This window comes from Carlito syrichta, unplaced genomic scaffold (assembly GCF_000164805.1).
Source record: "Carlito syrichta isolate Samal-C Ts95f unplaced genomic scaffold, Tarsius_syrichta-2.0.1 Scaffold304305, whole genome shotgun sequence".
Classification (NCBI taxonomy): Eukaryota; Metazoa; Chordata; class Mammalia; order Primates; family Tarsiidae; genus Carlito; species Carlito syrichta.
Window position 1 is genome coordinate 66674 of NW_007248401.1, and position 27758 is coordinate 94431.

Sequence of the window (27758 nt, forward strand, 5' to 3'; positions counted from 1 at the left end):
AAAGTTTAGCCAGGCATGGTGGCACACGCCTATAGTTCCTGCTACTTGAAAGACTGAGGTGGAAGGATCGCCTGAGCCCAACAGGTTGAGGCTGTGGTGGCCGTGAGCACGCCACTGCACTCCAGCCTGAGCGTCAGAGTGAGACTTCAACTAAAAAAAAAAAGTCTCAATCAATATAGAAAGGAAAATTATTTGGCATGTGAGTAACATAAAAGTCAAGATATCTCTGACAATCAGACTAAACCGTGTGTTTGTGACATTAAGAGGCCTAAATTTAGAATCATTAAGAGGTTTTAAATTTTATAAAGAGCATACCTCAATCCTGCAGTGATAAAATATTGCCTATGCACTGGGTGGACATGAACAGTTCTAATTTTGCTCAAAGATGAATTAATAAGTTTCTCATAAGAAGTTCCAGGTGTCCTTCTATCCAGCAGTGACATCTTTCCATCCCAGTGTCCTACTATTAAAGTGGAGGCATCTTCTGCCAGGAAGTCAAAGGAGGAAAAGCTGCTTCCTTCATTTCTATATACCTAAGAATACAAATAACAATAAGTTTACATAACAACCTTCTTTTAAAGAAAGCCAGTGCATAAGTTTTTGGTTAAAAGGTCACAAAAACACTTTTCCCAAATAACCTCGTTTATCCTCTCGTCATCTCCATAAGAAGCACAGAGACAAGATGGAAACAAATTCAGGGTACTTAGGATATCCATCATCTTGAGCATTTATCATTTCTATGTGTTGAGAATATTCCAAGTCCTCTTTTCTAGCTATTTTGAAATACACAGTATACTGTTGTTAACTATAGTCATCCTACTCAACTATCAAACATTAAAATTTATTTCTCCTATCTGCCCGTAAAATTTTTTTTTAAAAGGAAACAAAGGAATTGACCAGCTGCAAAACTTGCCAACAATTAACACTTTGTACTTGGAGACATCTTGCAAATCACCTACCAGCAACTCAACCATAATTTACAAAATACTGAAAACAAATCACTTCATATTAATAGTATGGCATTGGAACCAATTATTTTATTGTAATGATAATTGGCTTATAATAGAATTTTGGACATTGAAGAACTTATGACAAAAAAACCCCAAATTTTATATCTTACAATTTTCTAATGTGGGGTAACATGTGAAATGATCATTAACATGCATTATAGCTTCATTGATACATGTTGTGCAACAGTAATTTGTCTAACATCTTCCACCTGTTGTTTTTCTATTTGATCAATGTAGTCTCATTTTCTTTCTCCATTAATAAGTAATTTATTGTCCAGTCTGTGCACCACTGTGAAAACACTTCATAAATTCTCTATGTAACATTAGCTGCTTTTTTCTATGAAAATCTCAGTATATATTCCATCTCGTTTGCTTTTTTGTGCAATTTGAATGGAAAACTTCAAGGAAACATACATTTTTGAAAATATTGCGCTGGCATAAGTTAGTCCTGTATAATCACCAGCTATCTCTTTATGTCCCCTCAGAGGGGACATCCAAGTGTAAAGGGCTACATGGCCCATCTAACCAGGTCAGGGTCATATCCTAAATCTTTTTTTTAAAGGTTTATTTTAAAGACGTGGGGTACAATTCAGAGTTAGGCATAAAATGGTCATTGTACAGGTAAAGTTTGGACCTCACTTTGGTCCCCACATCACCTGGTTTGAGATAAGGTACACTTATTGATGAAGTGTACAACCCCCCTCCCCCCGCTCCCTCCTCTGGCAGTTTCCCACTACTGCCAATCCATTTCTTATAGTATTATGATAATTTTTCAGGGTCCGCTTATGAATGAGAACATGTGGTACCCAAGTTCTTTGTTTCTGTGATAGATAATTGAGTATTACAGACTCTAACTCTAAGTTGTTGTGAAGTTCTTTTTTATGGCTGCGTAATATTCCATCATGTATATATACCACTTTTTTTTTTTTATCCAGCCCTCTTTCAATGGGCAGCACAGTTGATTTCATGTTTTTGCTATTGTGAATAGTACTTCAGTAAACATGTATGCCCAGATATCTTTTTTGCAGAATAATATGAGTTTCTCCGGGTATGTTCCCAGAAGGGGGTCATATGAGAGGTCGATTTTTAGATCTATTAGGAATTGCCACACTGTTTTCCACAGAGGTTGTACTAGTTTAACTCCCACCAACAGGGTAGAAGTGTTCCCTTTTCCCCACATCCTCTCCAGCATCTATTGTTTTTTTTGAGTTATTAACGATGGCCATTCTAACTGGAGTTAGGTGGTATCTCGGTGTGGTTTTAATCTGCATTTCTTTGATGACTAGTGAGGCTGAGCATTTTTTCATTAATTATATTTTAGTAAAACTATTTTAAAAATAAGTCGAATTAGTTACTAAATGGCTGATATAGATGCCCCTTTAAATTTATAACTCCAATTTTTTCTAAGAATGTAAACAAATACAAAACAGAACATGACTGGCATAGATAACTATATGGTTGTTCACTAATAACCAAAAGAGGTCTTTTCACAAAAATTATCTGATTTAATCCATGATTTATAGCCCATCTATTTCTAATAGAGATTTGAAATATCAACATTCTCTCTTTTTTTTACAACAATGTTGCTTTTAAAAGCCTATTTCTAAAGCTAGGTGCAGTATAATCCCAGCTATTGGGGAGGCTGAGACAGGGGGACTGCTTGAGCCCAAGAGTTCAAGACCAGCTTGGCAACATAGTAGCACCCCATCTCTAAAAAAACAAATTAAAAAGAAGAAGGCAAGAACAATACAAAAAGGTAGAAATAGAAATTAAAAGGAATTGTCAAGGTCACACAACTAGTAGTAGATGGTCTGGGATTTGAATTTAGGCAGTAAAATTCTAAAAGTTCTTATGCTATACCACTTCTCCCAATCTGACTGGTATAATATTCAAGTGACATTTCATAAAGAATCCAGAATATCATCTGAGGTCAGCATGTAACCACATTAACATTTACCTCTTCAAAAACAGCCCTGGAAAAATCCCCACAGCGTAACGTGCCATCATAGCTCAGTGACAGTATGTGGGCCGGATTGGCAGGTGAGAAGTAAAGACAGCTAACTGGTTGACTATGGGGATGAAAAACATAAACCCCATTTCCTTTAGGTTGCTGGGTCTGGAAGAAAGTAGAAGGTGAGAGAAGAGACAACAACTAGTGAAAATTAGTAATGTTTGCTATATTATTATATCATTAAAGTATTTGCATCTGGATTATATTCAGTCTTTTCTTAGTCTATAATTGTACCCACTCTCTGATTCAGAAGGTCAGAACTAGAAACTTTATACTGTCACTCACTTATTCTTTTCTAATTTTCAGTCCAACAATATCAAGTCACATTAATTTTATCAGTGTGCAGCTTTTTACAGCTAGCAAACCAGTTTCTTTATAAATTACATTCATTATGACTTCAGTTCATAAAATCCTCAGGAAATCCGAAAGCTACTCTTTATTTCACACATGGCATATTTATTACCAAAAATAGTATCAATGCCATTACCACTCTACTTCCTAAGTAGGCTTCTATATAATATTAACATATCATACTCAGTGTAATTTTCATAAGGTATTTGGTCTTGGCACAGACTGATAGTCTTAAAAGTACTTTGTCTTATAAATATACTATGAAAATGCATGCTTTTGAATTTTCATATCAATATTACTACCTCTAAAGATTATCCTTTCCATAACTAGATTGCCAACTCCTAAGAAGTCACTTTTCAGATTTGGGTGAGATATGATCCAGAGCAACCATCACCTCCAAATTTGGCTTAATCTGCTCTGAAATAGTCAAGTATTTTTGCCTTCTTTTTTATTTTAAATTTTAAAATGAAGGGAAGTATATTTTACGAGAAAAGAAAGAAATGAGAAGAAAAAGGAAAAAAGTAAGGAAAAAAAATTACAATCACACATACCCTTCCTGTTACCCAGAGTTAGCCACTGTTGACACCTTGGCATATTGGTTTATAGCAGTTATTTTCTAGAAAACTAAAACTCTCCATTATTATAAAAAATTCAAACAATACAGAAATATACAAAGATAAAAGCTTTTAAAAATACCAAGTATTAGACATTAGACATATTTTATATGTACTTATGCAAATAGAATAACAAAGAAGAAATTATTTTTAAAAATAAGACCATACAATATATGTCATTTTTTTGTTTGTTTGTTTGTTTGTTTGTTTTTTTGAGTTGGAGTCTCACTCTGTCGCCCAGACCGGAGTGCAGTGGCCGCTCCCGGCCACCGCAGCCTCAACCTGCTGGGCTCCAGCGATCCTTCCACCTCAGCCTTCCGAGTAGCCGGAATTACAGGCATGCGCTACCACGCCCAGCTGATTTTTTGGTTTATTGTAGAGATGAGGTCTCGCTGCCCAGGCGGGTCTCAAACCCGCGGGCTCAGGCAATCCACTCACCTCAGCCTCCCAAAGGCGTGGGATTACAGGCTGAGCCACCGAGCCCGGCAATATATGTCATTTTTAATAATATTTGACTATAGTACTTCAAAACAATAAAGAAAAATCTAAGCCAGGCACAGTGGCTCACACCTGTAATCCCAGTACTTTGGGAGGCTGAGGAAGGAAGATTGCTTGAGCCCAGGAGTTTGAGACCAAGTTGGGCAACATTGTGAGACCTTGTCTCTACAAAAAAGAAAAAGAAAAATAATTAACCAGGCATGGTGGTGCACATCCGTAGTACCAGCTACTTAGGAGGTTGCAACGGAAGAACCACCTGAGCCCAGGAAGTCAAGACTGCAGTGAGCCATGATCATGCCACTATACTCCAGCTGGGCAACAGAGTGAGACCCTGACTCAAAAACAAAATAAGAAGAAAATCAGGCTAAGAAATTTTGAACTTCAAATATCTCTTCACAAGAGATACCGCCTACAAAGGTAAAATTATAAAATATAGTTATAGTTATTATACTTTTTTTTTTGAACTGTCTTAATTTTAGACAATCTCTATTGATTGAGAACATCCTGAGTGGAGCTTTTCAACCAATGCTTACAATATTTGTGCCCTGCCACCCCCCCACCCCCCAGCCTGAAGAGTTTTTAGGAAGATTAAATGGATCACAGCGTGGAGGTTAGTTCTATTGACAACATCCTGATAAGAGTCAAAATCTGATTCTTCTTTCCCATTAAAAAATTTCTGTCCGCCGGGCTCGGTGGCTCAGCCTGTAATCCCACGCCTTTGGGAGGCTGAGGTGAGTGGATTGCCTGAGCCCGCGGGTTCGAGACCCGCCTGGGCAGCGAGACCTCATCTCTACAATAAATCAAAAAATCAACTGGGCATGGTAGCGCATGCCTGTAATTCCGGCTACTCGGAAGGCTGAGGCGGAAGGATCGCCGGAGCCCAGCGGGTCGAGGCTGCGGTGGCCGGGAGCGGCCACTGCACTCCAATCTGGGTGACAGTGAGACTCCAACTCAAAAAAAAAAAAAAAAAATTTCTGTCCAAGTGCGGTAAATCCCAGCCTATAATCCTAGCACTGTGGGAGGCCAAGGTGAAAGAATTGCCTGAGTTAATGGGTTTGAAACCAGCCTGGGCAACATGGCAAGACCTCATCTCTACAATAAATTTTTTTAAAAATTAGCTGGGCGAGGTGGCTCATGCCTGTAGCACCAGCTACTTGGAAGGCTCAGGGGGAAGGATCACCCGAGTCCAGCAACTCAAGGCTGCGGTGGCTGTTAGCATGCCAATGCACTCCAGCCTGAGTGACAGAGTGAGACTCCAAATCAAAAAAAAAAATTTCCAGAGAGGAGAGGTGGCTCACGCCTGTTAATTCCAATAATTTGGGAGGCCGAGGCGAGATGATTGCTTGAACCCAGGAGTTCGAGACCAGCCTAGGCAACATAGGCCAGGCATGGTGATGCCTCTGTAGACCAGCTACTCAGGAGGCTGAGGTGGAAGGATTGCCTGAGCCTCAGAGATCAACACTGCAGTGTGCCGAGATTGTGCCACTGCATCCCATCTGGGTGACAGAGTGAGAACTCTGACTCTAAAAAAATTTTTTTTCAATCCAGGATGTCTGAGCCACCCTGATGCCCCCAAAGCTGCACGTTAATATAGGAAAAACTATCAAGCTGCTTTAGTCTAGCTCCCAAACCCCAATCCCCCTGCCTGTACCCTGTACCTTGATGAATGTCTGTAATTATCCTAGTCTTCAAAGTCAGAAAGTGAGGGGTCAACTGACTAACAAAATCAGGACCTAAATCCTCAGTTGGTAAGATCTGTGAGGCAGCACTTTGAACATAAGCGGTGAGAGGATTGCCTGAGCCCTCAGGTTCAAGACCAACTTGGGCAACATAGCAAGACCTTCTCCCTACAATAAATCAAAAAATTAGCCTGGACGACAGAGTGAGATTTCAATTCAAAAACAATTTTTTTTAAATGTTTAATTTTTTAAAAATTGTGTGGCAGACTTGACTGGTGCTAGACCACTATGCCAAAATCAGCAAGTTGAAAAAGCAAGCCATACTTTTAAAACAAACCTATACTTTATATACATTCTTAGTAGGTATAACAGTTTATTTTTTTTAAAAAAAGAGAGAGAGCTGGGCACGGTGGCTCATGCCTATAATCCCAGCACTTTGGGAGGCAAAGGCAAGAGGACTTCCTGAGCCTGTGGTTCAAGACCAGCCTGGACAACATGGCAAGACCTCATCTCTACAATACATTTTTTTAAAAATTAGCTGGGCGAAGTGGCTCACGCCTGTAGCACCAGCTACTTGGAAGGCTGAGGCAGAAGGATCACCTGAGACCAGCAGGACGAAGCTGCAGTGGCTGTGAGCAGCATGCCACTGCACTCCAGCCTAGGCAACAAAGTGAGACTCTGACTCAAAAAAAAAAAAGAGAATATCCTTACCCTTACCCTTCCTCCAATTGTCCCTTTCTCCATCTCCATATTTTGTTATATTATTATTATTTTGATCCAGTTGATAATATTCACATTGAGTTCTGCAATCATAATTCCTATGGCTGTCTAATACTAGTCAATATCATTATTATTTTGATCAGGTTGATAATATTCACATTGAGTTCTGTAATCATAATTCCTATGGCTGTCTAATACTAGTTCTACATTTAAATGTATTCAATACTCATCCTCAATTCTTTTGACAAGCTTTTCCATTCCTAAATTTTTTTTCTTTAAGAGAAGGAGTTTCAGCAGGGCGTGGTGGCTCACACCTGTAATCCCAGCACTTTGGGAGACTGAAGCGAGAGGATTGCCTGGACCCACATGTTCAAGACCAGCCCAGGCAAGTTGGCAAGACCCCATCTCTACAATAAATCAAGAAAAATTAGCTGGGCATGGTGGTGCACGCCTATAGAAGACTGAGGTGGAAGGATTGTCTGAACCCAGTGGTGGCTGAGAGAATCCCACTGCACTCCAGCCTGAAGACAGAGTGAGATTCAGACTCAAAAATAAAAATAAAAAAGAGAGAGAGAGAGAGAAAGTCTCACTATACTATCCAGCCTACAGAGAGAGAGAGAGAGAGAGAGAAAAAGAGAGAGAGAGAAAGTCTCACTATACTATCCAGTCTAGACTCTAACTCCTGGGCTCAAAGGAACCTCTTACCACAGCCTCCAGAGTAGCTGGAACTACAGGCATGCACCACCCCACATGGGTCCCATTCCTAAATTCTTAGTTTCGATTTACTCTTAATTGGTTAGAATTTGCTATCAAGCAGTTTTTTTTTCCAGGAACTCAAGAGTCCGGAAATTCTTGAGTTTTTTTCACATGCAAGTATATCTATCTGCTGCCTTTACACTAGAACAATATCTTTAGCTGGGTAAGTATTCCAGGGTCACACTTCTTTCTCTTAGAATTTTGTAGACATTACATTAAATGTTGCTGTAAAAAACCGAAGTGAGCTGGGCTTTTCCACTGGCATTAGTTTTTTCTGTCTTAAGAATTCTTTACCTTTGGGAGGCAAAGGCTAGAGAACTGCCTGAGCCCAGGGGTTCAAGATCAGCCTGGGCAACTTGGCAAGACCTCAACTCTACAATAAATCAAAAAATTAGCCGGGCCTGGTGGCACATGCCGTGGTTCCAGCTACTTGGATGACTAAGGCAGAGAAGGATCGCCTGAGCCCAGCAGGTTGAGGCTGTGGTGGCCATGAGCATGCCACTGCACTCCAGCCTGGGTGACAGTAAGACTCAGATTTAAAAAAAAAAAAGAATTCTTTATCCATTAAGTTCCAAATTTTCCTGGAACATGGTATGCACATTCAAATGCTAACCCAATTCTGTTTTTTGAATCAAGTCTTACTCTATTGCCCAGGCTGGAAGGCAATGGCACTATAACGGCCACAACAGCCTGAACCTGCTGGGCTCAGATAATCAATCGTTTTGCCTCAGCCTTTCAAGTAGGTGGGACTACAGGCACATACAACCACACTCAGCTAATATTTTGATTTATTGCAGAGATGAGGTCTCGCTATCTTGCCCAAGCTTCAATTGTGTCTTAATTTCAGGAAAATTCTCTTTGAATATATCTTCTGTTCCATTACTTTCCATTCCATTTGTTGGATCATCTTTACCTGTCTTTCTATTGGCTTCTCTCTTAAGGTTTTTTCATCTGTGAGAGTACCTCAAATCTCTTCTTCAATGCCTGTAACTTCAGTAATGTCTATTCTGTTGCTTGATATTATCTAATTTATTATTTTCACTGGTCTTTGTTTTCCAAGTTCAGAAATCTCTTTTTTTTTTAAATCAAATTCTGTTGTTTTATCATCTTATCTCTGGGCTTCATTTTTCCAAACAAATGTTACTAACTTGCTCGAGAGCAGCACTGTCCAAAAGAACTTTCTGAGATGACAAAAATGCTAAATGGTGCATCATCCAATATTATCTACTAGCCATGTGTGGCTATTAGGCACTTGCGTGTACCTGGTGTAACTGAAAAATTGACCTTTTAATTTATTTAAATAGTCTCGTGACTAACAGCTAATTGTATTGAACAGTGCAGTTCTACAGAGTGAAACAATGGTAGAGAATTTCCTTCCTTTCCTTGTGTTTATCTTCTAGGTCTGTGTTTTGGATACAAAGTTCTTTTGCTGTTGTTTTTACTATAGTTTTTGTCTAGTTGCCATGTCATCTCTTTTTGTTTTCTTGAATTGCTTTTCATTTGTTTGAATTGCTCCATCCAAGCTAGTTGCTCTGATACAAAAGAACATCTTGAACTCTCTTGCTCAGTATCTGATACCAGTTCATTCTTCCTCAGAGCTACAGTGTAAGAACAGGCTTTTTCTGTTTCCAGGAGGAAAGATGGGGCAGTTGCTTTCAACTGAAGCAGGACATAGCATTTGCTGGAATTCCTAGACTCTGCAATTTTGTTCATTATTTTATACCAGGATTCATACCACCTGCTTGCCGGGAGTGGGTGAATGGGTTACCATTCTCATGGGCCAAAATAATTCCTAGGTAGAGAGTTAGTCCTACTATTCACTTTCCCTACTTCCTATATTTTTTCCCAGAAACTATTTCCCTATCCCTCACCCAAAAGAAGAGAAATCTGAATTTCCCCTCAGTGTGCTCCTTTCTAGTTTTGAGAATCTAGGAGAAAATCCTCAGGATTTGGCCAATTCACCAGTATGGATTTTGGGTGTGGGGCAGGGCAGAAGCTAAACTATGCTTTTCTCTATCTCTGCTACAGAATTTGTTTCCCTTCTTGGTGACTAGTTTTTGAAGTATGCTTTATTAAGTCATGCTTCTTTATTATTCCAGTAAGTAATTTTTTTGAACTGATTTGACAATTTTTTGTTCATTCCATGGAAAAATTCCTATCCCATTTTTGTCTGAATATACCAGGCTAAGTGTACATCTAACTACTTCAAACTTAAACGAGTTAGGACCAGTATGTTTTAAGCCTAGAAATGTTATCTGTGCACACTAGATTGGGGGGAAAAAAATTGAAAGTACAAACAGTAGTTAAGACAATTATAGTAATCTCAAAAAAGGTGATGGACCCTGGCCTAACACAATGGCAGTAAGGATGAAAAGAAAAGGGTAAAACCACTAAAGGACTTTACTAGACATAAGAAATGAAGATTCAGCTTATAACTCCTCAATGACTTCCTGTTGCATTTAGGATTTTTAAAAAATTATTAACAGCCGGGCTCAGTGGCTCAGCCTGTAATCCCACGCCTTTGGGAGGCTGAGGTGAGTGGATTGCCTGAGCCCGCGGGTTCAAGGCCCGCCTGAGCTGCGAGACCTCATCTCTACAATAAATCAAAAAATCAGCCGGGCATGGTAGCGCATGCCTATAATTCCGGCTACTCGGAAAGCTGAGACGGAAGGATTGCCGGAGCCCAGCAGGTCAAGGCTGCGGTGGCCGAGAGCGGCCACTGCACTCCAGTCTGGGCGACAGAGTGAGACTCCAACTCAAAAAAAAAAAAAATTATTAACAAAACCTAAAAAATATGCATCAAGCCTCTGCTCAACTCTACAGCTTCCATTTCACTCACCCTCTTCCATTTGTTCCTTGGCTGTCTGTGATCCAGCCACAGCAAGTATTCTTTCAGGTGTTGAATATATCAGACAAGTACCCTTTCTGTCCTAGGTCCTTACCTGAAACACTCTTTCTCCTTTCTTTACTTCGTTTACTCCTACATAGCTTTCAAATCTGAACTCAATTCTCATTCAGGGAAGTCTTTCCTGATCCTCCAAATTAGACCAGTCCCCTGTTATATGTTTTCATAACACTACTTTTTCTTCACACTAATTACAGTATATAATTCACTCCACTTATCAAATATATAATTACATATATATTGTAATTATTTAATTAATGCTGCTTCTATCACTAAATTCTAAACTCTGTGAGGACAGTGGCAGTCTTTCCTTACAAATATATCCCCAATCATTAGAATAATACTTGGCACAAAATACTTAATAAGTGTGATAATTCGAATTTGAGCCTAGGAAACTAAGAATCTGACAAAAAGCTAACTTAAAAAACATAGCCGGGCTCAGTGGCTCAGCCTGTAATCCCCCGCCTTTGGGAGGTTGAGGTGAGTGGATTGCCTGAGCCCGCGGGTTCGAGACCCGCCTGGGCAGGCGAGACCACATCTCTATAGTAAGTCAAAAAAATTAGCCGGGTGTGGTAGCGTGTGCCTAGTTCCAGCTACTTGGAAGGCTGAGGCGGAAGGATCCCCGGAGCCCAGCAGGTCGAGGCTGCGGTGGCCAGGAGCGGCTACTGCACTCCAGTCTGGGCAACAGTGAGACTCCAACTCAAAAACAAAACAAAACAAAACAAAACAAAAAAACATTAACAGAGAGTTCAAAGTAATTCAATGGAAAAAGAATAGTCTTTTCAACAAGTAGTGGAGGAACAACTGGCTATTCATATACAAAAAGATGAACTTGGGCTCTTACCTCACAACATACACAAAAAATAACTCAAAATGTATCAGATAACTAAATGTGAAAGGTAAGTGTTTACAATTTTTACAAGAAAATATAGGAGAAAATCTTCAACACTTTGGGCTAGATACAACACCAAAAACACAATCTATTAAAAAATTGATAAACTAGACCACATCAAAATTCAAAACTGTTGAACATCAACAGACAGCATTAAAAAAATGAAAAGACAAATCATAGACTAGGAGAAAATATTTGCAAAATCACATATCCAATAAAGGACTTATATCTAGAATATACAAAGAAGTCTTACAACACAATAAGACAAACAACCCAATAAAAATGGACAAAATATATGAACAGACATTTAATAAAGATACACGAATGGCATGAAAAGATGCTCAACATATTAGTCATAAGGAAAATTCAAACCAAAACCACAGTGATATACCACTTCACCACACTAGGAAGGCTATAATCCAAAAGAGAGACAATAATAAAAGCTAGTGAGCATGTGGAAAAATCAGAACCCTCATACATTGCTGGTAGAAATACAAAATAGTGCAACCACTTTGGAAAGCAGTTTAGCAGTTCCTCAAAATGTTAGCAAGAGTTACCATAAGACCCCACAATTCTATTACTAGGTGTCTACCCAAAAGAAATAAAACCATGTGTACACACAAAAATGTGTACACAAATGTTTCTAGCAGCATTATTCATAATAGTCAAAAAGTAGACACAACCCGAATGTTTATTAACTTATGAATGAATAAGCAATGTAGGATAGCCAAACAATGAAATATTACTCAACAATAAAAAAGGATGAAGTACTGATACATGCTACAACACATATGAACACTGAAAATCTTATGCTAACTGGGATCAGTGGCTCAGTCTGTAATCCCACGCCTTTAGGAGGCTGAGGTGAGTGGATTGCCTGAGCCCGAGGGTTCGAGACCCGTGTGGGCAACTTGGCGAGACCTCATCTCTACAAAAAATCAAGTAGTTCCAGCTACTTGGAAGGCTGAGGCGGAAGGATCGCCGGAACCCAGCAGGACGAGGCTGCGGTGGCCGGGAGCGGCCACTGCACTCCAGTCTGGGTAACGGAGTGAGACTCCAACTCAAAAATAAATAAATAAATAAACAAATAAATAAAAAGAAAATCTTATGCTAAGAGAAAGCGGCCAACACAAAAGAACACATCTTGTATGAATCCATTTATATGTCATGTCCAGAAAAGGCAAATTTGTGGAGATTTTCCTGGGGCTTAGGGTAGAAAGGAGGATTAAATTTAAATAAGCATGGAGGATCTTATATGGATGATGAAAATGTTCCAAGACTGGATTGGGATAGCTAAACACTCAGTAAACTTATTAAAAATCACTGAATTAAGCTGGGCTCGATGGCTCAGCCTGTAATCCCGCGCCTTTGGGAGGCTGAGGTGAGTGGATTGCCTGAGCCCGCGGATTTGAGACCCGCCTGGGCAACTTGGCGAGACCTCATCTCTACAATAAATCAAAAATTAGCTGGGCGTGGCAGCACACGCCTGTAGTTCCGGCTACTCGGAAGGCTGAGGCGGAAGGATCGCCGAGGCCCAGCAAATCGAGGCTGCGGTGGCCGGAATTGGCCACTGAACTCCAGTCTGGTCGACAGAGTGAGACGTCAACTCAAAAAAAAAAAAATCACTGAATTATAGAATTTGCATGAGTGGCTTTTATGATATATAAATAATACCTCAATAAAGTTAATTTATTTTTAAACTGGGGGAACTAGGGGTGAGTACAGGATAGGCAAGATTATATTGCTTTTAGACTTGCTGAATCTACTAATGAGATGGCCGAATGTCCTGGAAAATTAGAAGGTTGCTGAAGATATTGGACTACAGAGACCTAGTAATATAGATTTCTAGAGTCACCAGGAAAGATATGAAAAAGGGATTTTTCTATATGTCTTCAACACTGTACAGATCACTCCATACTAAAAAGATTTTCACTTAACCATGCTAATTCTCAAGTGTACCTTTTCAAAATTCTTCAAAAAGGAGTCCTTACCCATTGCTTCCACTACCCCATAGTCTCTTAATCTCCTAAAGTCCCTGTTCCTTCCATATCTCATTGCCAAAACTATTTTTTCAACTCACTAATGGGGCTCTATTTTCAAAACCAAAGAGCTTTTCTCTGTTCCCATTCTTTTTAACTTCTTTGCAAGTTCTGCCAACTCCCATTCTTGAAACTCATCTCAGCTTCTAAAACATTATACTATTCTGATCCTCTTCCCACTTCTCTGCTTCAGTTTTCTTTGCTAAATTCTTTTACCTCCTACCCTCATTCACATCTTATCAAAATAAGAGAGAATCTGGTTTTCATCTCTGTCTTCCCACTTGCAAAATTTGTTTATAAACCTCAGCCAACTTCAAGTCACCAGTGTTTCTTTATCTCCATTAATTGTCCTTATGGCATCTTTCATGTCTTTGTTCTACTTCCCCAACTAGAAAATAAATTCAGAGAACATTAACTTGGCTTTTCTCAATTTTATAACTATAGAAAGCACTTAAAACAGAATTATATGCACAATGAAGGGAATTCAGTATCTGTTTTAGACTTATCAAAAGATGACTGAGATCATCCCAAGCAGATACCTGGGAAGATATTTTGATCCAGCTTAGAAAATGTGTCTAAGTCCACTCAGGCTCCTAAAACAACATACCAGAAACGGAGTGGCTTGTAAACAGCAGAAATGTATTTCTCACAGTACTGGTGGCTAGGAAAACCAAGATAAGGTTCTCCTGATTCATGTCTGGTAACAGCCCACTTGCAGGTTCATAACTAGTGCCTTCTAGCTGTATACTCACATGGTGGAAGGGGCAGTGGTCTCCCTTGGGTTTCTTTTTTTTTAATGTGGGGTACAAATGAGGGTTAGGTACATACGTGATCATCATACAGGTAAAGTGTGGGTACCCTTACTGATGTTATGTGCTCCCCCACTTGGGTTTCTTTCATAAGTTTCTTTCATAAGGGCATTCATCCCATTCATGTCCTAATCACCTCCTAAAGGCCCTACCTGCTACTATGATCACCATGGGGATTAGTATTTCAACATATGAGTTTTAGGGGGTCAAAAACATTCAGACCATAGTAGACCATTTTTAAACATAACGAGAATACTAAGAACTTTGTATGATCTTTTCACATATACATTTAAAGTTGTAATAAAGTTTCCTGGCAGTTAATTTATTCCCAGATGGCTAATGATATTCAAGCTAAAAATGTTTAAGTTCTATAAAACAAATTTAAATTCCTCCAGATTTCTAAAATTTGGAGTTATAAAGTACAAAACTACAAGTCTCAAGCAACATTTATAAACACATGGCTCTAGACTATTCTGTTCCAGACATTTGCTTCAGTCAAACTTTAATATTTTCAGAAAATGAATAATAACTTACCAAATCACAAAGTCCAACTTGCCCAAATTTGGCCCCAACTGCTATCAAAGTTCTAGTTTCTGATGGGTGGAGGGCCACAGAGAATATTGGGCCTTTGGTAACTTTGTAAACAGTATCTTTACTAATGACCATGCCATTTAAATTGGCTTTGTATCTAAGAAAATAAAAAAGTTAAATTTTATAATTGTAACCAATCTCAAAAGTCAAAATAAGTAAAAGATAATTCTAAAAAAATCACAATTAGCAAATAAATATGGAAAAATATTCAATCTCCTGATAACCAAAGAGATCAAATTAAGCAATGCAATTTTTCACTTATAAAATTACCCTTGATAATTTTAATGATAACACCAAAAACTAGTAGGCTACAGTTAAATATACACACTTACACATATTGCTAGTGGGCAGCATAAATTCATATAAGATTTTCAGAAGGAAAAAAATTTTTGAAACACAATTCAGCAGTGTGTACCAGATGTCATAAAAATGTCCACAAGTCGGGCTCGGTGGCTCAGCCTGTAATCCCGTGACTTTGGGAGGCTGAGGTGAGTGGATTGCCTGAGCCCGTGGGTTCGAGACCTACCTGGGCAGGCGAGACTTCATCTCTACAATAAATCAAAAAATTAGCCGGGCATGGTAGCTCGCGCCTGTAATTCCGGCTACTCGGAAGACTGAGGCGGAAGGATCGCCGGAGCCCAGCAGGTCGAGGCTGCGGTGGCCGGGAGCAGCCACTGCACTCCAGTCTGGGCGACAGAGTGAGACTCCAACTCAAAAAAAAAAAAACAAAAACACAAAGAAATGTCCACAAAATTTGACTCATTAATTCCACTTCTAGGCATCTATCCTAAGGAAAGAATTCACTATCACACAAACCAACACACAAAACTAAATAGAAAACAACCCCAAATACCAAATAGGTGGAAGGAGGCAAAGTAAATTCTTTCTATTCAATGGAATATTATGAAATTATTCAATAATTTTAAAGACTCTAGTAATGTGCAACGACAAATGAAAAATGCATAATGCAAACTGTATACACATTGGAGCATAACAAAGTAAAAACGTGAATTCATTCATTCATTCAACATTGAGCAAATACATATTATGTACCAGGCACCGTTCTGGTTGAGACAAAATTCCTGGCCTCACGAAGCTTTTATTCTAGTATTGCATAAGGCAACACTTAAGAGGAAATACACAAAAACAACAGTTGCTAGGGTGAAAATATTTCACCTCACTTTTCAAAGTTCCCTGTGGTGGTTTATAGTCTTTATAATTCAAATAGCTCAAAAAATATAAAACAAAGGGAAGGAATTTCAACTTACCTTTTAATGCTAGACAACCCCTTCTCAGTGTTCTTACTACTAGTCTGAAACATCAAGAGAGAGACCAAAGTACTAAGTTAATATATATATATCCTTAACAAATTATTCTAAAAGCTATAAGCCTTCCCAAATGATACCTTGCTCATTTCTGTCCATGTCTGCAGAGACCCTTTAAATAGATCATCATTGTCATCTCGATTATCAGGAATCATTTCTAAAGGTCCAGGAGGTAACAAAGGCTGTTAGAAAAAATTTAAAAAACAAAAATTTATTGTTTTTCTCCCTGTCCTAGAATATAAACGCAAAGAGGGCAAAGATATTTTTCTGTTTTTTTCACAATTTCACTTTCAACACCCGCAATAGTGGTGGCACATCGTGGACATTTAAAATAATTGTTCCAAGAAATGAATGTCCAGTGTCCTTTAAGATAATAATATGTACTGTCTTATTTAATCCTCTCAAAAAGCTAGTTAGTGAGTATCACATTTGAAAGACAGTGGATTGAAACTAAGTTAGCTTGCCCAAAGTCACACTGCCAATAACTGAAGAAGCTAAGAATTGACTCAGATCAGTTTAACTCATTATTCAGTGTTATATCTATGCCACTGCTTTTTTAAAGCACAGGTTGTAACCCATTCATGGGTGTGAAATCTTGTTAAACATGTCACAATCAGCAATCTGTTGTAGTGAATGAGAATAGAACAGAATAGAAAATACCAAAGTGCATCACATGTGGTGTCATTTCACAAACTGTAGTTTCAGTTGAGTGTGTGTATAATGTACTGTATTATCCATCACTTTTATCACATATTCTTTATTAACAACATTAATAACTACCTTTTATTGATTACTTACTAAATCCTTAATACAATGTAAGAAACTTTATGGATACTATTTCATTTAATCCTCACAACAGCCCTTTGAGGTTTTTTTTATTTTATTAATTTATTTTTTTGAGGCGGGGTTTCATTTAATTGAAGGCTGCAGTGGAGGGGCACAATCACAGCTCACCACAGCCTTGAACTCCTTGGCTCATTTTAATGATCAACCTGCTGATCCTCCACCTCAGCCTCCCAAGTAGTTGGGACTACAGATGTGCGCCATCATGCCCAGCTAATTTTTTTTATTTTTTTTGTAGAGATGAGATCTCACTATGTAGTCTAAGCTGGTGTCAAACTCCTAGACTCAAGCAATCCTCCCACCTCTGCCTCTCAAAATACTGGGATTACAGGCATGAGCCACTGTGCCCAGCTCTTTTTTTAAACTGATATAAAATTGTATGTATTTATGAGGCTTCTATTATTGTTGTCATTTTAAAACTGGGAAAACTGAGGCTCAGAAAGTTTAAATAACTTACCCACAATCCCACAACAGGTAAGTCCTGTAAAAATGCAGAATCCAACCCAGTCTTTATGACTTTGAAATCTTACTCATTAAACCATATGACATGGAAGTATTACATTACAGAAATGTACATTAAACATAACTTAATAAACTTATAGTCTAGTTTTTACACTACAGTTTTAAACTTTTCAGTATTTCACTGAGTTAATATATAATATTTGTACTTTTTCTTTTTGAGACAGGGTCTTGCTCTGTTGCCCAGACTGGAGTGTAGTGGCATGATCACTGCTCACTGCAGCCTCAACCTCCTGTGCTCAAACAGTCCTTCCACTTCAGCCTCCCAAGTAGCTGGAATTAAAGGAGTGTGCCACCACACCCAGCGAAAACTTTTTGGTAGAGATGGGGGTCTCACTATGTTGCCCAGACTAGTCCTGAACTCCTAGCCAATAGCAGTCCTCTCCTCTTGGCCTCCCACAACACTAGGATTACAGGCATGAGATACGATACCCAGTCTGTATTTCACTTTTTCTTACAGTTTCATCTGCTATTAATGTTGGCTGTGTTGGAGTTGGTGATAATGAAACTCCCAAAGGATCGACTTTTAGTAATCGCATTGACCTTCTACATCCAATCCCATTTTCTCTCTTCTTAGGCTTCTTTCTAAAGGAGTGGGGGGAAAAAACTCATGTTATACGAACAAAATGGTAAAATGTGTTTACTAATATTAAGGAGATAACTTCTGGGAATGTATACCACAGATATATTGGCATACTGCAGAGATATAGATATATACATTTGTATAAATGGCTACATTGATTTTTTTTTTTTTTTTTTTTGAGTTGGAGTCTCATTCTGTCGCCCAGGTTGGAGTGCAGTGGCATGCTCATAGCCACTGCAGCCTTGACTTGCTCGGCTCAGGTGATCCTACCACCTCAGCCTTCCAAGTAGCTGGAACTACAGACGCACGCCTCCATGCCCAGCTGATTTTATTTATTTTTTTATTTGTTTTTGAGTTGGAGTCACACTCTGTCACTCAGGTTGGAGTGTAGTGGCATGCTCACGGCCACCACAGCCTCAACCTGCTGGGCTCAGATGATCTTCCACCTCAGTCTTCCAAGTAACTGGAACCACAGGCATGTGACACCATGCCCAACATTTTTTTTTATTTATTTATTGTAGAGATGAGGTCTTGCCATGTTGCTCAGGTTGGTCTCAAACCCCTGAGCTCACAGGCAGTCCTCTCGCCTCTGCCTCCCAAAATGCTTGGATTATAGGAGTGAGCCACTGTGCCTGGCTGGCCACATTGATTTTGATAAAAAGTACAGAAAAAACTTAAACCTAAATGTTGATCATAGAAAGGTACAAGGTATTAAATAAATTATGGCATACATATCTAATAGAATAATATACAGCCATAAGTCTTTGTGTGCTGCTAAAATGAACCCAAAATTAAAGAGGCAAAAACAAGGTCCAGTACATGTGTACACAAAGGTTACACATACATATACATTTGCACGTGCTGAGGTTACCTATAGAGGAATATACATAAAACTATTAACAGTGGTTTCTTCTAGGGAAATGTCCTGGAAAACTAAAGTCTAGGATGCGAAGGAAACTTAAATGTTTCACTGCATTCTCTTCCACATACTTAAGTTTATGTCTTTAATCATATACCTCCTCTACTTTTTATGCACTATTTTTTTCACTTTAAAAAAAAGTTGTGGGCCAGGCTCGGTGGCTCAGCCTGTAATTCCAGCACTTTGGGAGGCCGAGGCGAGTGGACTGCCTGAGCCCGTGGGTTCAAGACCAGCCCAAACAACTTGGTAAGACCTTGTCTCTACAATAAAAAAAAAAAAATTAGCCAGGTGTTGTAGTGTGTGCCTGTAGTTCTGGTTACTTGGAAGGCTGAAGCAGAAGGATCGCTGGAATGGCCGTGAGTGTGCCACTGCACTCCAGCCTGAGCGACAGAGTGAGACTTCAATTCAAAAAATATATATATATTTTTTTTTAATTGTGGAAGGGAGGACGCATCCACAGGAGGGGCAGGGATAAGAAAAAAAAAATCATTCATTTAAAAGTGTTGGGGAAAGGGAAGCCTCTGAAATTACTTCCAAAAATTTACATAAAAAACTCTCAGCTATAGTTCACCTTAGTTCAGGAGAGTTAGTAATAACTATTATTGACTAAAAGTATACTATATGCCAGAAAATATGAAAATTTTTTTTAGAGACGAGAATCTCGCTATGTTGCCTAGACTGGTCTTGAACTCCTGGGCTCAAGCAATCCTCTTGCATAGGCCTCCCAAAGTGCTGGGATTACAGGCATGAGTCACCGCACCCAGACAGAAAGTATGAAAATGTAAAGCTACTAATCAGATAGCAAAAGGACCAGTGCTACTGTTTTTCCAGTGTTAATGATGCTCCTCTTATACAACATTTTACATTCCAAAATGTATTAAAAGTTCAGTTTTTCTCAAGTGAATTAATCTGTAATAGAATCAAACCAATTAAATAAAGCCACATTTAATTAGCATCTAGCACTAAACAAATGAGCTAATAATACCAAGATTTTTAGTTTCTTTATTTATATGTAATGCAGTGGAAAGAATTCAAAAATAAAGAAATCTTGGAGTTCAAATCCTAGAGTTACCACTTATGAACTATTTTGACCTTCAGTAAATTATTTAGCCTCTTGAACCTGTTTTCTAACTCACAAAATGAACATATTACCTACCACATATGGTGGTTATCAGAATTGAACAATATAGGACAAAATTGCTAGATCACTATACTTTGCTTCATAGATGTTCAATAAATGTTAATTCTCTTCCTTTATTCTAGGACTGGGAAAACAAAAACAAATTGGCAAGTAAGAACATAGCGAAGGTCGGGCACGATGGCTCATGCCTATAATCCCAGCACTTTGGGAGGCCTAGGTGAGAGGATTGCCTGAGTTCAACGGTTCAAGACCAGCCTAGGCAACTTGGCGAGACTTCACATCTACAACAAATCAAAAAATTAGCCGGGCATGGTGGTGCATGTCTGCAGTTCCAGTTACTTGGAAGGCTGAGGCAGAAGGATCACCTGAGCCCAGTAGGCTGAGGCTGCGGTGGCTGTAAGTGTGCCATAGCCCTCCAGCCTAGGCAATAGAGTGAGACTCTGACTCCAAAAAAAAAAAACAAGCCAGAAAAATAAAAAGGAAGTTAAAGAATCTTAAAGAAAAATAGTTTTCTAAGTAAAAGTTAGAATAACTTAGTGGAAACAAATATTTTCCTCTATTAGCAGCTACAGTAAATATAAACAAAATTCAGCTCTATTGCTCTATTGGATTCTGTTGCTCCATATTCCTTTGATAAAATAAGAACAGCAAAGTTATTAAAAGATAGCATTTGGGGTCAGGCACAGTAGCCCACGCCTGCAATCCCAGCATTTTGGGAGGCCAAGGCGGAAGGATTGCTTGAGGCCAGGAATTCAACAACAGCCTAGGTAACACAGAAAGACCTTGTCTCTACAAAAAATCAAAAACTGAGCTGTGCGTAGTGGCACATGCCTGTAGTTACAGCAACTTGGAGGCCTGGGGTGGAAGGATCGCCTGCAGGTATAGGCTGCAGTAGCTGTGACCGTGTTACTGCACTCCAGCCTGGGCCACAAAGTGAGACCCTGACTCAAAAAATAAAAAAATAAGCCAGGCACAGTAGTTCATGCCTGTAATCCTAGCACTTTGGGAAGCAGAGGTGAGAGGATTGCCTAAGCCCAGGAGTTTGAAATCAGCCTGGGCAACTTGGTGAAACCTTGTCTCTACAATAAATAAAAAAAATTAGCCTGGCATGGTGGCGTGCATCTGTGGTTCCAGTTACTTGGAAGGCTGAGGCAGAAAGACTGCCTGAGCCTAGCAGGTCAAGGCTGCAGTGGCTGTGCACATGCCACTGCACTCCAGCCTGAACAACAGAGTAAGATTCTGACTCAAAAAAAAAAAAATAGCATTCTAGACCAAGCACAGAGGATCACACATGTAATCCCAGCGCTTTGGGAGGCTGAGGCAGGAGAATTCCTTGAGGCCAGGAGTTCAAGACAAGCCTGGGCAACATATTTTGAAAAATGAAGACATTTTTCAAAAAATTAGCTGGAGCCGGGCTAGGTGGCTCAGCCTGTAATCCCAGCACTTTCGGAGGCCGAGGTGAATGGATTGCTTGAGCCCGCAGGTTCGAGACCCGCCTGGGCAACTTGGCGAGACCTCATCTCTACAAATAAATCAAAAATTAGCCGGGCGTGGTAGCACGTGCCTGTAGTTCCAGCTACTTGGAAGGCTGAGGCGGAAGGATCGCCGGAGCCCAGCAGGCCGAGGCTGCGGTGGCCGGGAGCAGTCACTGCACTCTGGTCTGGGCGACAGAGTGAGACTCCAACTCAAAAAAAAAAAAAATTAGTTAGGTATGGTGGCATGTGCCTGTAGTCCTAGCTACTCAGAAGACTGAAGTGTGAGGATCCCTGGAACCCAAGAGGTTGTGGTTACAGAGAGCTATGACTGTGCCACTGTACTCTAGCCTGGGCCACTGAGTGAAACCCTGTCTCCAAAAAAAAGGGCAGCATTCCCTCAGAGATCCTAGTGATTAAGATTATCGTTTCTGATGTTACTTAAGCTTCCTCACCAGCATTTTTTTCAAATAATAAAGCAAACCATTATATCATGATCCATGTATTATACACCAAATATTTTACCTCTTGGATTCAGGAGGCTGTCTCTTCTTTATCATTTCACGGAGTCTTGCAGCTGACTGCAAAGTATACAAAACATATAAAAATGTCATAACTAAATAGCTTACCTTTTAAAATATTAAGTAGCTGCTACTATATCCACATTAAACTAAACATGAACTAAAGATCCTTAGGGTAGAATATCTGCTCTTGGTAGTAGTAGACATGAGACAAATACACTCTCAATAATAAAAGCAAGTGTATAATACTGCCTAATGCACTACATTCTGATACCTTGGATCAAGTTGCTAATGAGTTTACATGGTTAAACATAGTATCTGATCAAATATACGATTACAAATTAAAAGACTTAACTTCTTGGGGCTGGGTGCAGTGGCTCACGCCTATAATCTCAGCACTTTGGTAAACCGGAGGTGAGAGGATTGCCTGAGCCCACGGGCTCAAGACCAGCCTGAGCAACCTGGTGAGACTTCATCTCTACAGTAAATCAAAAAATTAGCCGGACATGGTGGTACGTGCCTATAATTCCAGCTACTTGGAAGGCTGAGTCAGAAGGGTGGCCTGAGCCCAAGAGGTTAAGGCTGCAATTATCATGCCACTACACTCCAGCCTGGGTGACAGAGTGAGTCCCCAACTCAAAAAAATAAATAAATAAAATAAAAGGTTTAACTTCTATTGGTGAACCTACTTTGATGCCTTTCAGGAAAAATATAGGCTACATTTCTATAGATCATATTTTCTGTTAACTAAAGTCATATTTAGAAATTATTTTTCTAGTTGCTAATGGCTTTTCAATTGTTAGTGACTCAAACAATTCAGTCCCTTAAATTAATTCACCTTCCCTCCTCTCAAGATGCAAACACAAAATATTTGGGAAACTTGTATTCAGAGAAATCAATTAATTATTGATTTCTCTGAATACAAGGGTTTAATATCTCTGGGAAAAGAAAACCACACCCTCCTAAACAGCTATTCTCTCACACATAGAAGTTTAACCTCCAGTGTGAAGACATCAATGTAAATTATATCTTTAATCAAAATTATTATAAAACATTAGCACACATCTGACCACTGATCCTTAACACTTCCTATACAAATTAATTCCTATCTATTCTCTTTTTTTCTTTTTGAGTTGGAGTCTCACTCTGTCACCTAGACTGGAGTGCAGTGGCCACTCCTGCAGCCTCGACCTGCTGGGCTCCAGCAATCCTTCTGCCTCAGCCTTCCAAGTAGCTGGAACTACAGGCACGGGCTACCACGCCCGGCTAATTTTTGATTTATTGTAGAGATGAGGTCTCGCCAAGTTGCCCAGGCGGGTCTCAAACCCACGGGTTCAGGCAATCCACTCACCTCAGCCTCCCAAAGCACAGGATTACAGGCTGAGCCACCGAGCCCGGCTCCCATTTATTCTTAAAATTTACAATTTAATAAGAAAAAATTTAAAAAGCAACTTGGCCCCATACTCTCCTACATAGAAGCCCCCAACCTTTTTGGCATCAAGGACTGGTTTCATGGAAGACAATTTTTCCAAACTGGGGATGGGGGGGAAAGGGGAGGATGGTTTCAGGATGATTCAAGCACACTAAATTTATTGTGCCCTTTATTTCTATTATCATTACATTGTAATATATAATGAAATAATTATTATTATGAAATTATTATTTTGCAAGCAATTGATTTATTTTGGTCTCTGTGCAGTCAAGCCCCTAATGTTAATCTGTATTTGCAGCTGCCCCCTAGTACTATAATCATCACCTCAGCTCCACTTCAGATCATCAGGCATTAGATTTTCATAAGGAGTGCACAACCTAGATCCCTCGCGTGTGTAGTTCACGAAAGGGTTCACGTTCCTATGAGAATCTAATTCTGCCACTGATCTGACAGAAGGCAGAGCTCAGGCAGTAATGCAAGTGATAGGGAGTGGCTGTAAATACAGATGACACTTTGCTCGCTCACCCACTGCTCAATTCCTACTACTGTACAGCTTGTTTCCTAACAGGCCACAGACCAGGTACTGGTCCATGGCCCAGGGTTTGGGAACCCCTGCCATATCACATATCTTTTAACCCACCCCACTCATTTATCCTTCATCTTTAGTTAAAGCAACAATTTGAACATATCTGTTTCTTTAAATCCAAGACAACCAACCATAAGACACCATTATCTATGTACCCCCCCAAAAGGGGGGAAAGTTGCCAATTATAGTTTTAAGATGCCAGTTTCAAAACATTGACCACAGTGACTCATGCCTGTAATCCCAGAACCTTGGGAGGCTGAGGTGGGAGGATCGCTTGAGCCCAGGAGTTTGAGACCAGCCTGGGCAACATAGCAAGACTTCATCTCTATAAAAAATAAAAAAATCTGCTGGGTGTGGTGGTGTATGCCTGTAGTCCCATCTACCAGGGAGGCTGAGATGGGAGGACCACCTGAGACCAGGAGGTCGAGGCTGCACTGAGCCAGGATTGAGCCACTGTACTTCAGCCTGGGCAACAGTGAGACTCTGTCTCAAAAAAGAAAAAGTGAAAAAATAATCAGTGAAATGTGATAACCTTTCTATAAGTATAAAACCTGCTCCTAGCAGGGCTCAGTGGCTCAGCCTGTAATCCTGCACTTTGAGAAGCTGAGGTGAGTGGATTGCCTGAGCCCGCGGGTTCGAGACCCACCTGGGCAACTTGGCAAGACCTCATCTCTGCAATAAATAAATAAAAAAAAATTAGCCAGGCGTGGTAGCGCGCGCCTGTAGTTTCAGCGACTTGGAAGGCTGAGGCGGAAGGATCGCCAGAGCCTAGCAGGTCGAGGCTGCAGTGGCCAGCAGTGGCCACAGTACTCCAGTCTGGGCAACAGAGTGAGACTCCAACTCAAAAAAAAAAAGAAACCTGCTCCTAATTTTGCCCTCCCTCATCTGACATATGAAACCTGATATTTTATTGACCTTCTGGTGAAAGAAACAGCATCTTGGTTTTAATTAGAGAGTTCACACAAACCTCAGACAACTGAAGAGAAGTAAAAAAGTTTGCATTTTCTGATATGTTCTTCAGTCTCTTCCTTTCATACGGTGACAATCCTGAAAAATCATCCTATAAAATTATACCAGAAAGATTCTATTACTTTATATCATCTATAGCAAAAGCACTTCACAAAACTACATGTTTCATTATCCACATGCATACTTTCCTTTAAATTGTACCCCTTCTATTCAGTTCATTCTGCTCTACCAAATACCACATAAGGTTTGCTGAACTGGATACTGAATTACCCTGAATTTGGGATAATCACAAGATATTTGTATGGTTTCTCAATTAAGTAAGAAGTGATCTGATATTAGAAGGAGTCAAGTAGTATAACCTAACAGCAAATTATTTCCTAGTGGAAATTAACTGTACAATTACTCAAAAGTTATTTTTTATTGAACAAAAAACTCCTGATTAGCACAGCAAAATGTGTCTCCACTTCATCCTAAAAATCTAATGTAAAAGCAAGCTGACAAGTAAACTGACAAAAAACATCCTCAGAGATATAAGAAAAGACAGTGTATTCATGAAATGACAGCAAGACACTAAAGAAAGGGAAAATTCAAAAAACAAGAAAGAACAATAACAGAAATTTTAAAATCCATTAAAAGGCTTAAAGGAAATCTAGAAAGTGGAACAAAAAGAAAAAGAGATAAACACAAGGACAGAAAAAATCTACAGAATCAATCTTGGAGGTCCAATATCCAATTAATACTTTGACAAACTGCACACAGGAGAAATTATTAGAAAAAGAATATAAGTGGGACACTGAGGCAGAAGGAATGCCTAAGCCCAGGAGGTCAAGGGTGCAGTCAGCCATTATCACATCACTGCACTCCAGCCTGGGCGACAGGAGACCCTAACTCCAAAAAACCTAAAGAAAAATAGTATTAAAACATTTCTCAAAACTGAACACAAGAGTTTCCAGATTAAAAGTGCCCAATGAGGCCCGGCATGGTGGTTCACACCTATAATCCCAGGACTTTGGGAGACTGAGGTAGGAGGTTCACTGGAGGCCAGGAATTTGAGAACAGCCTAGGCAATATAGCGAGACGTTTTCTCTATTTAAAAAAATTTTTTTTGAGTCGGAGTCTCACCTGTCACCCAGGCTAGAGTGCAGTGGCATGATCACGGTTCACCACAGCTTTGACTTCCTAGGGTCAGGCTATCCCTCCACCTCAGCCTCCCAAGTAGCTGGGACCACAGGCACGCACCACCACACCAGGCTAATTTTTTTTTAGAGAGAGACAAAATCTTACATTAAAAAAAAAATTAACCCACAATGAGATACCACTTCACATCCACTAGGGTGGCTATGATCAAAACAACAACAGCCGGGCTCAGTGGCTCAGCCTGTAATCCCGGGCCTTTGGGAGGCTGAGCTGAGTGGATTGCCTGAGGCTGTGAATTCGAGACCTGGCTGGGCAACTTGGCGAGACCTCATCTCTACAATAAATCAAAAATCAGCCAGGCATGGTAACATGCGCCTGTAGTTCCAGCTACTTGGAAGGCTGAGGCGGAAGGATCACCGGAGCCCAGCAGTTCGAGGCTACGGTGGTCGGAAGTGGCCACTGCACTCCGGTCTGGGCGACAGAGTGAGACTTCAACTCAAAAAAAAAAAAAAGACAACAGTAGAGGACATTATGCTAAATGAAATAAGCTAGACAAGAAGACAAATACTGTCAGATTCCATTACATGAGGTAACTATAGTTGTAAAATCCATAGAGACAAAAAGTAGAATGGTGTTTGTCAAGAGCTGGTAGGAGGGTGGAATAGGAAGTTGTCTAATAGTTACCGAGTTTCAGTTTGGCAAGATAAAAGAGTTCTGGAGATTGGCAGCACAGCAATGTGAATGTACTTAACAATATGGAACTACACACTTAATGGCTAGGATGGTAAGTTATATGTTACGTGTACTTTACCACAATTTTTAAAAATTTTAGTGATTAGAAAGAACAAACAAAAACAATTATTGGCAAGAGTATGGAGAAATTGGAATCCTCATCCATTGCTAGTGGATATTTAAAATGGTATAGACAGTTTGGAAAACAGTTTGACCCAGCAACTCCACTCCTAGGTATATACCCAAGAAAACTGAATGAAAACTTAAGTTTACGAAAAATCTTATATGCAAATGTTCAAAGCAGCATTATTCATAATAATATTCAAAAAGTAGAAATATAAATGTCCATCAACTGATGAATGTCTAAACAAAACGTAATATATCCATACAATTGAATATCATTTCCCCATAAAAAAGAATGAAGTACTGATACATCCTACAATATGAATCAATCTTGAAAACATCATGCTAGGTGAAAGAAGCTAGACACAAAGGCCACATATAGTATGATTTATATGAAATATCCAGAATAGGCAAATCTACAGAGACAGAGAGTAGATTAGTGGTTGCCAGAGTCTGGATGGAAACGATGGAGAATTGTTAGTGACTGCTAATAGAAATGAGATTTCAGCCGGGCTCGGTGGCTCAGCCTGTAATCCCACGCTTTGGGAGGCTGAGGTGAGTGGATTGCCTGAGCCCGCGGG

At 39.7% G+C, this 27758-nt stretch overlaps 1 protein-coding gene across 1 annotated transcript in view; it reads right to left on the reverse strand.

Annotated features, from left to right (window-relative positions):
• WDR76 (WD repeat domain 76) overlaps positions 1-27758 on the reverse strand; it is a 47533-nt gene that overhangs the window by 14024 nt on the left and 5751 nt on the right. The window contains exons 3-10 of the mRNA XM_008059606.2: positions 25184-25276; positions 22203-22258; positions 18021-18147; positions 16281-16382; positions 16144-16187; positions 14819-14972; positions 2968-3126; positions 316-533 (exon numbers count right to left, since the gene is read on the reverse strand). Coding sequence (XP_008057797.1) covers positions 316-533; positions 2968-3126; positions 14819-14972; positions 16144-16187; positions 16281-16382; positions 18021-18147; positions 22203-22258; positions 25184-25276 — 953 coding nt within the window. The remainder of the gene's footprint in view (positions 1-315; positions 534-2967; positions 3127-14818; positions 14973-16143; positions 16188-16280; positions 16383-18020; positions 18148-22202; positions 22259-25183; positions 25277-27758) is intronic.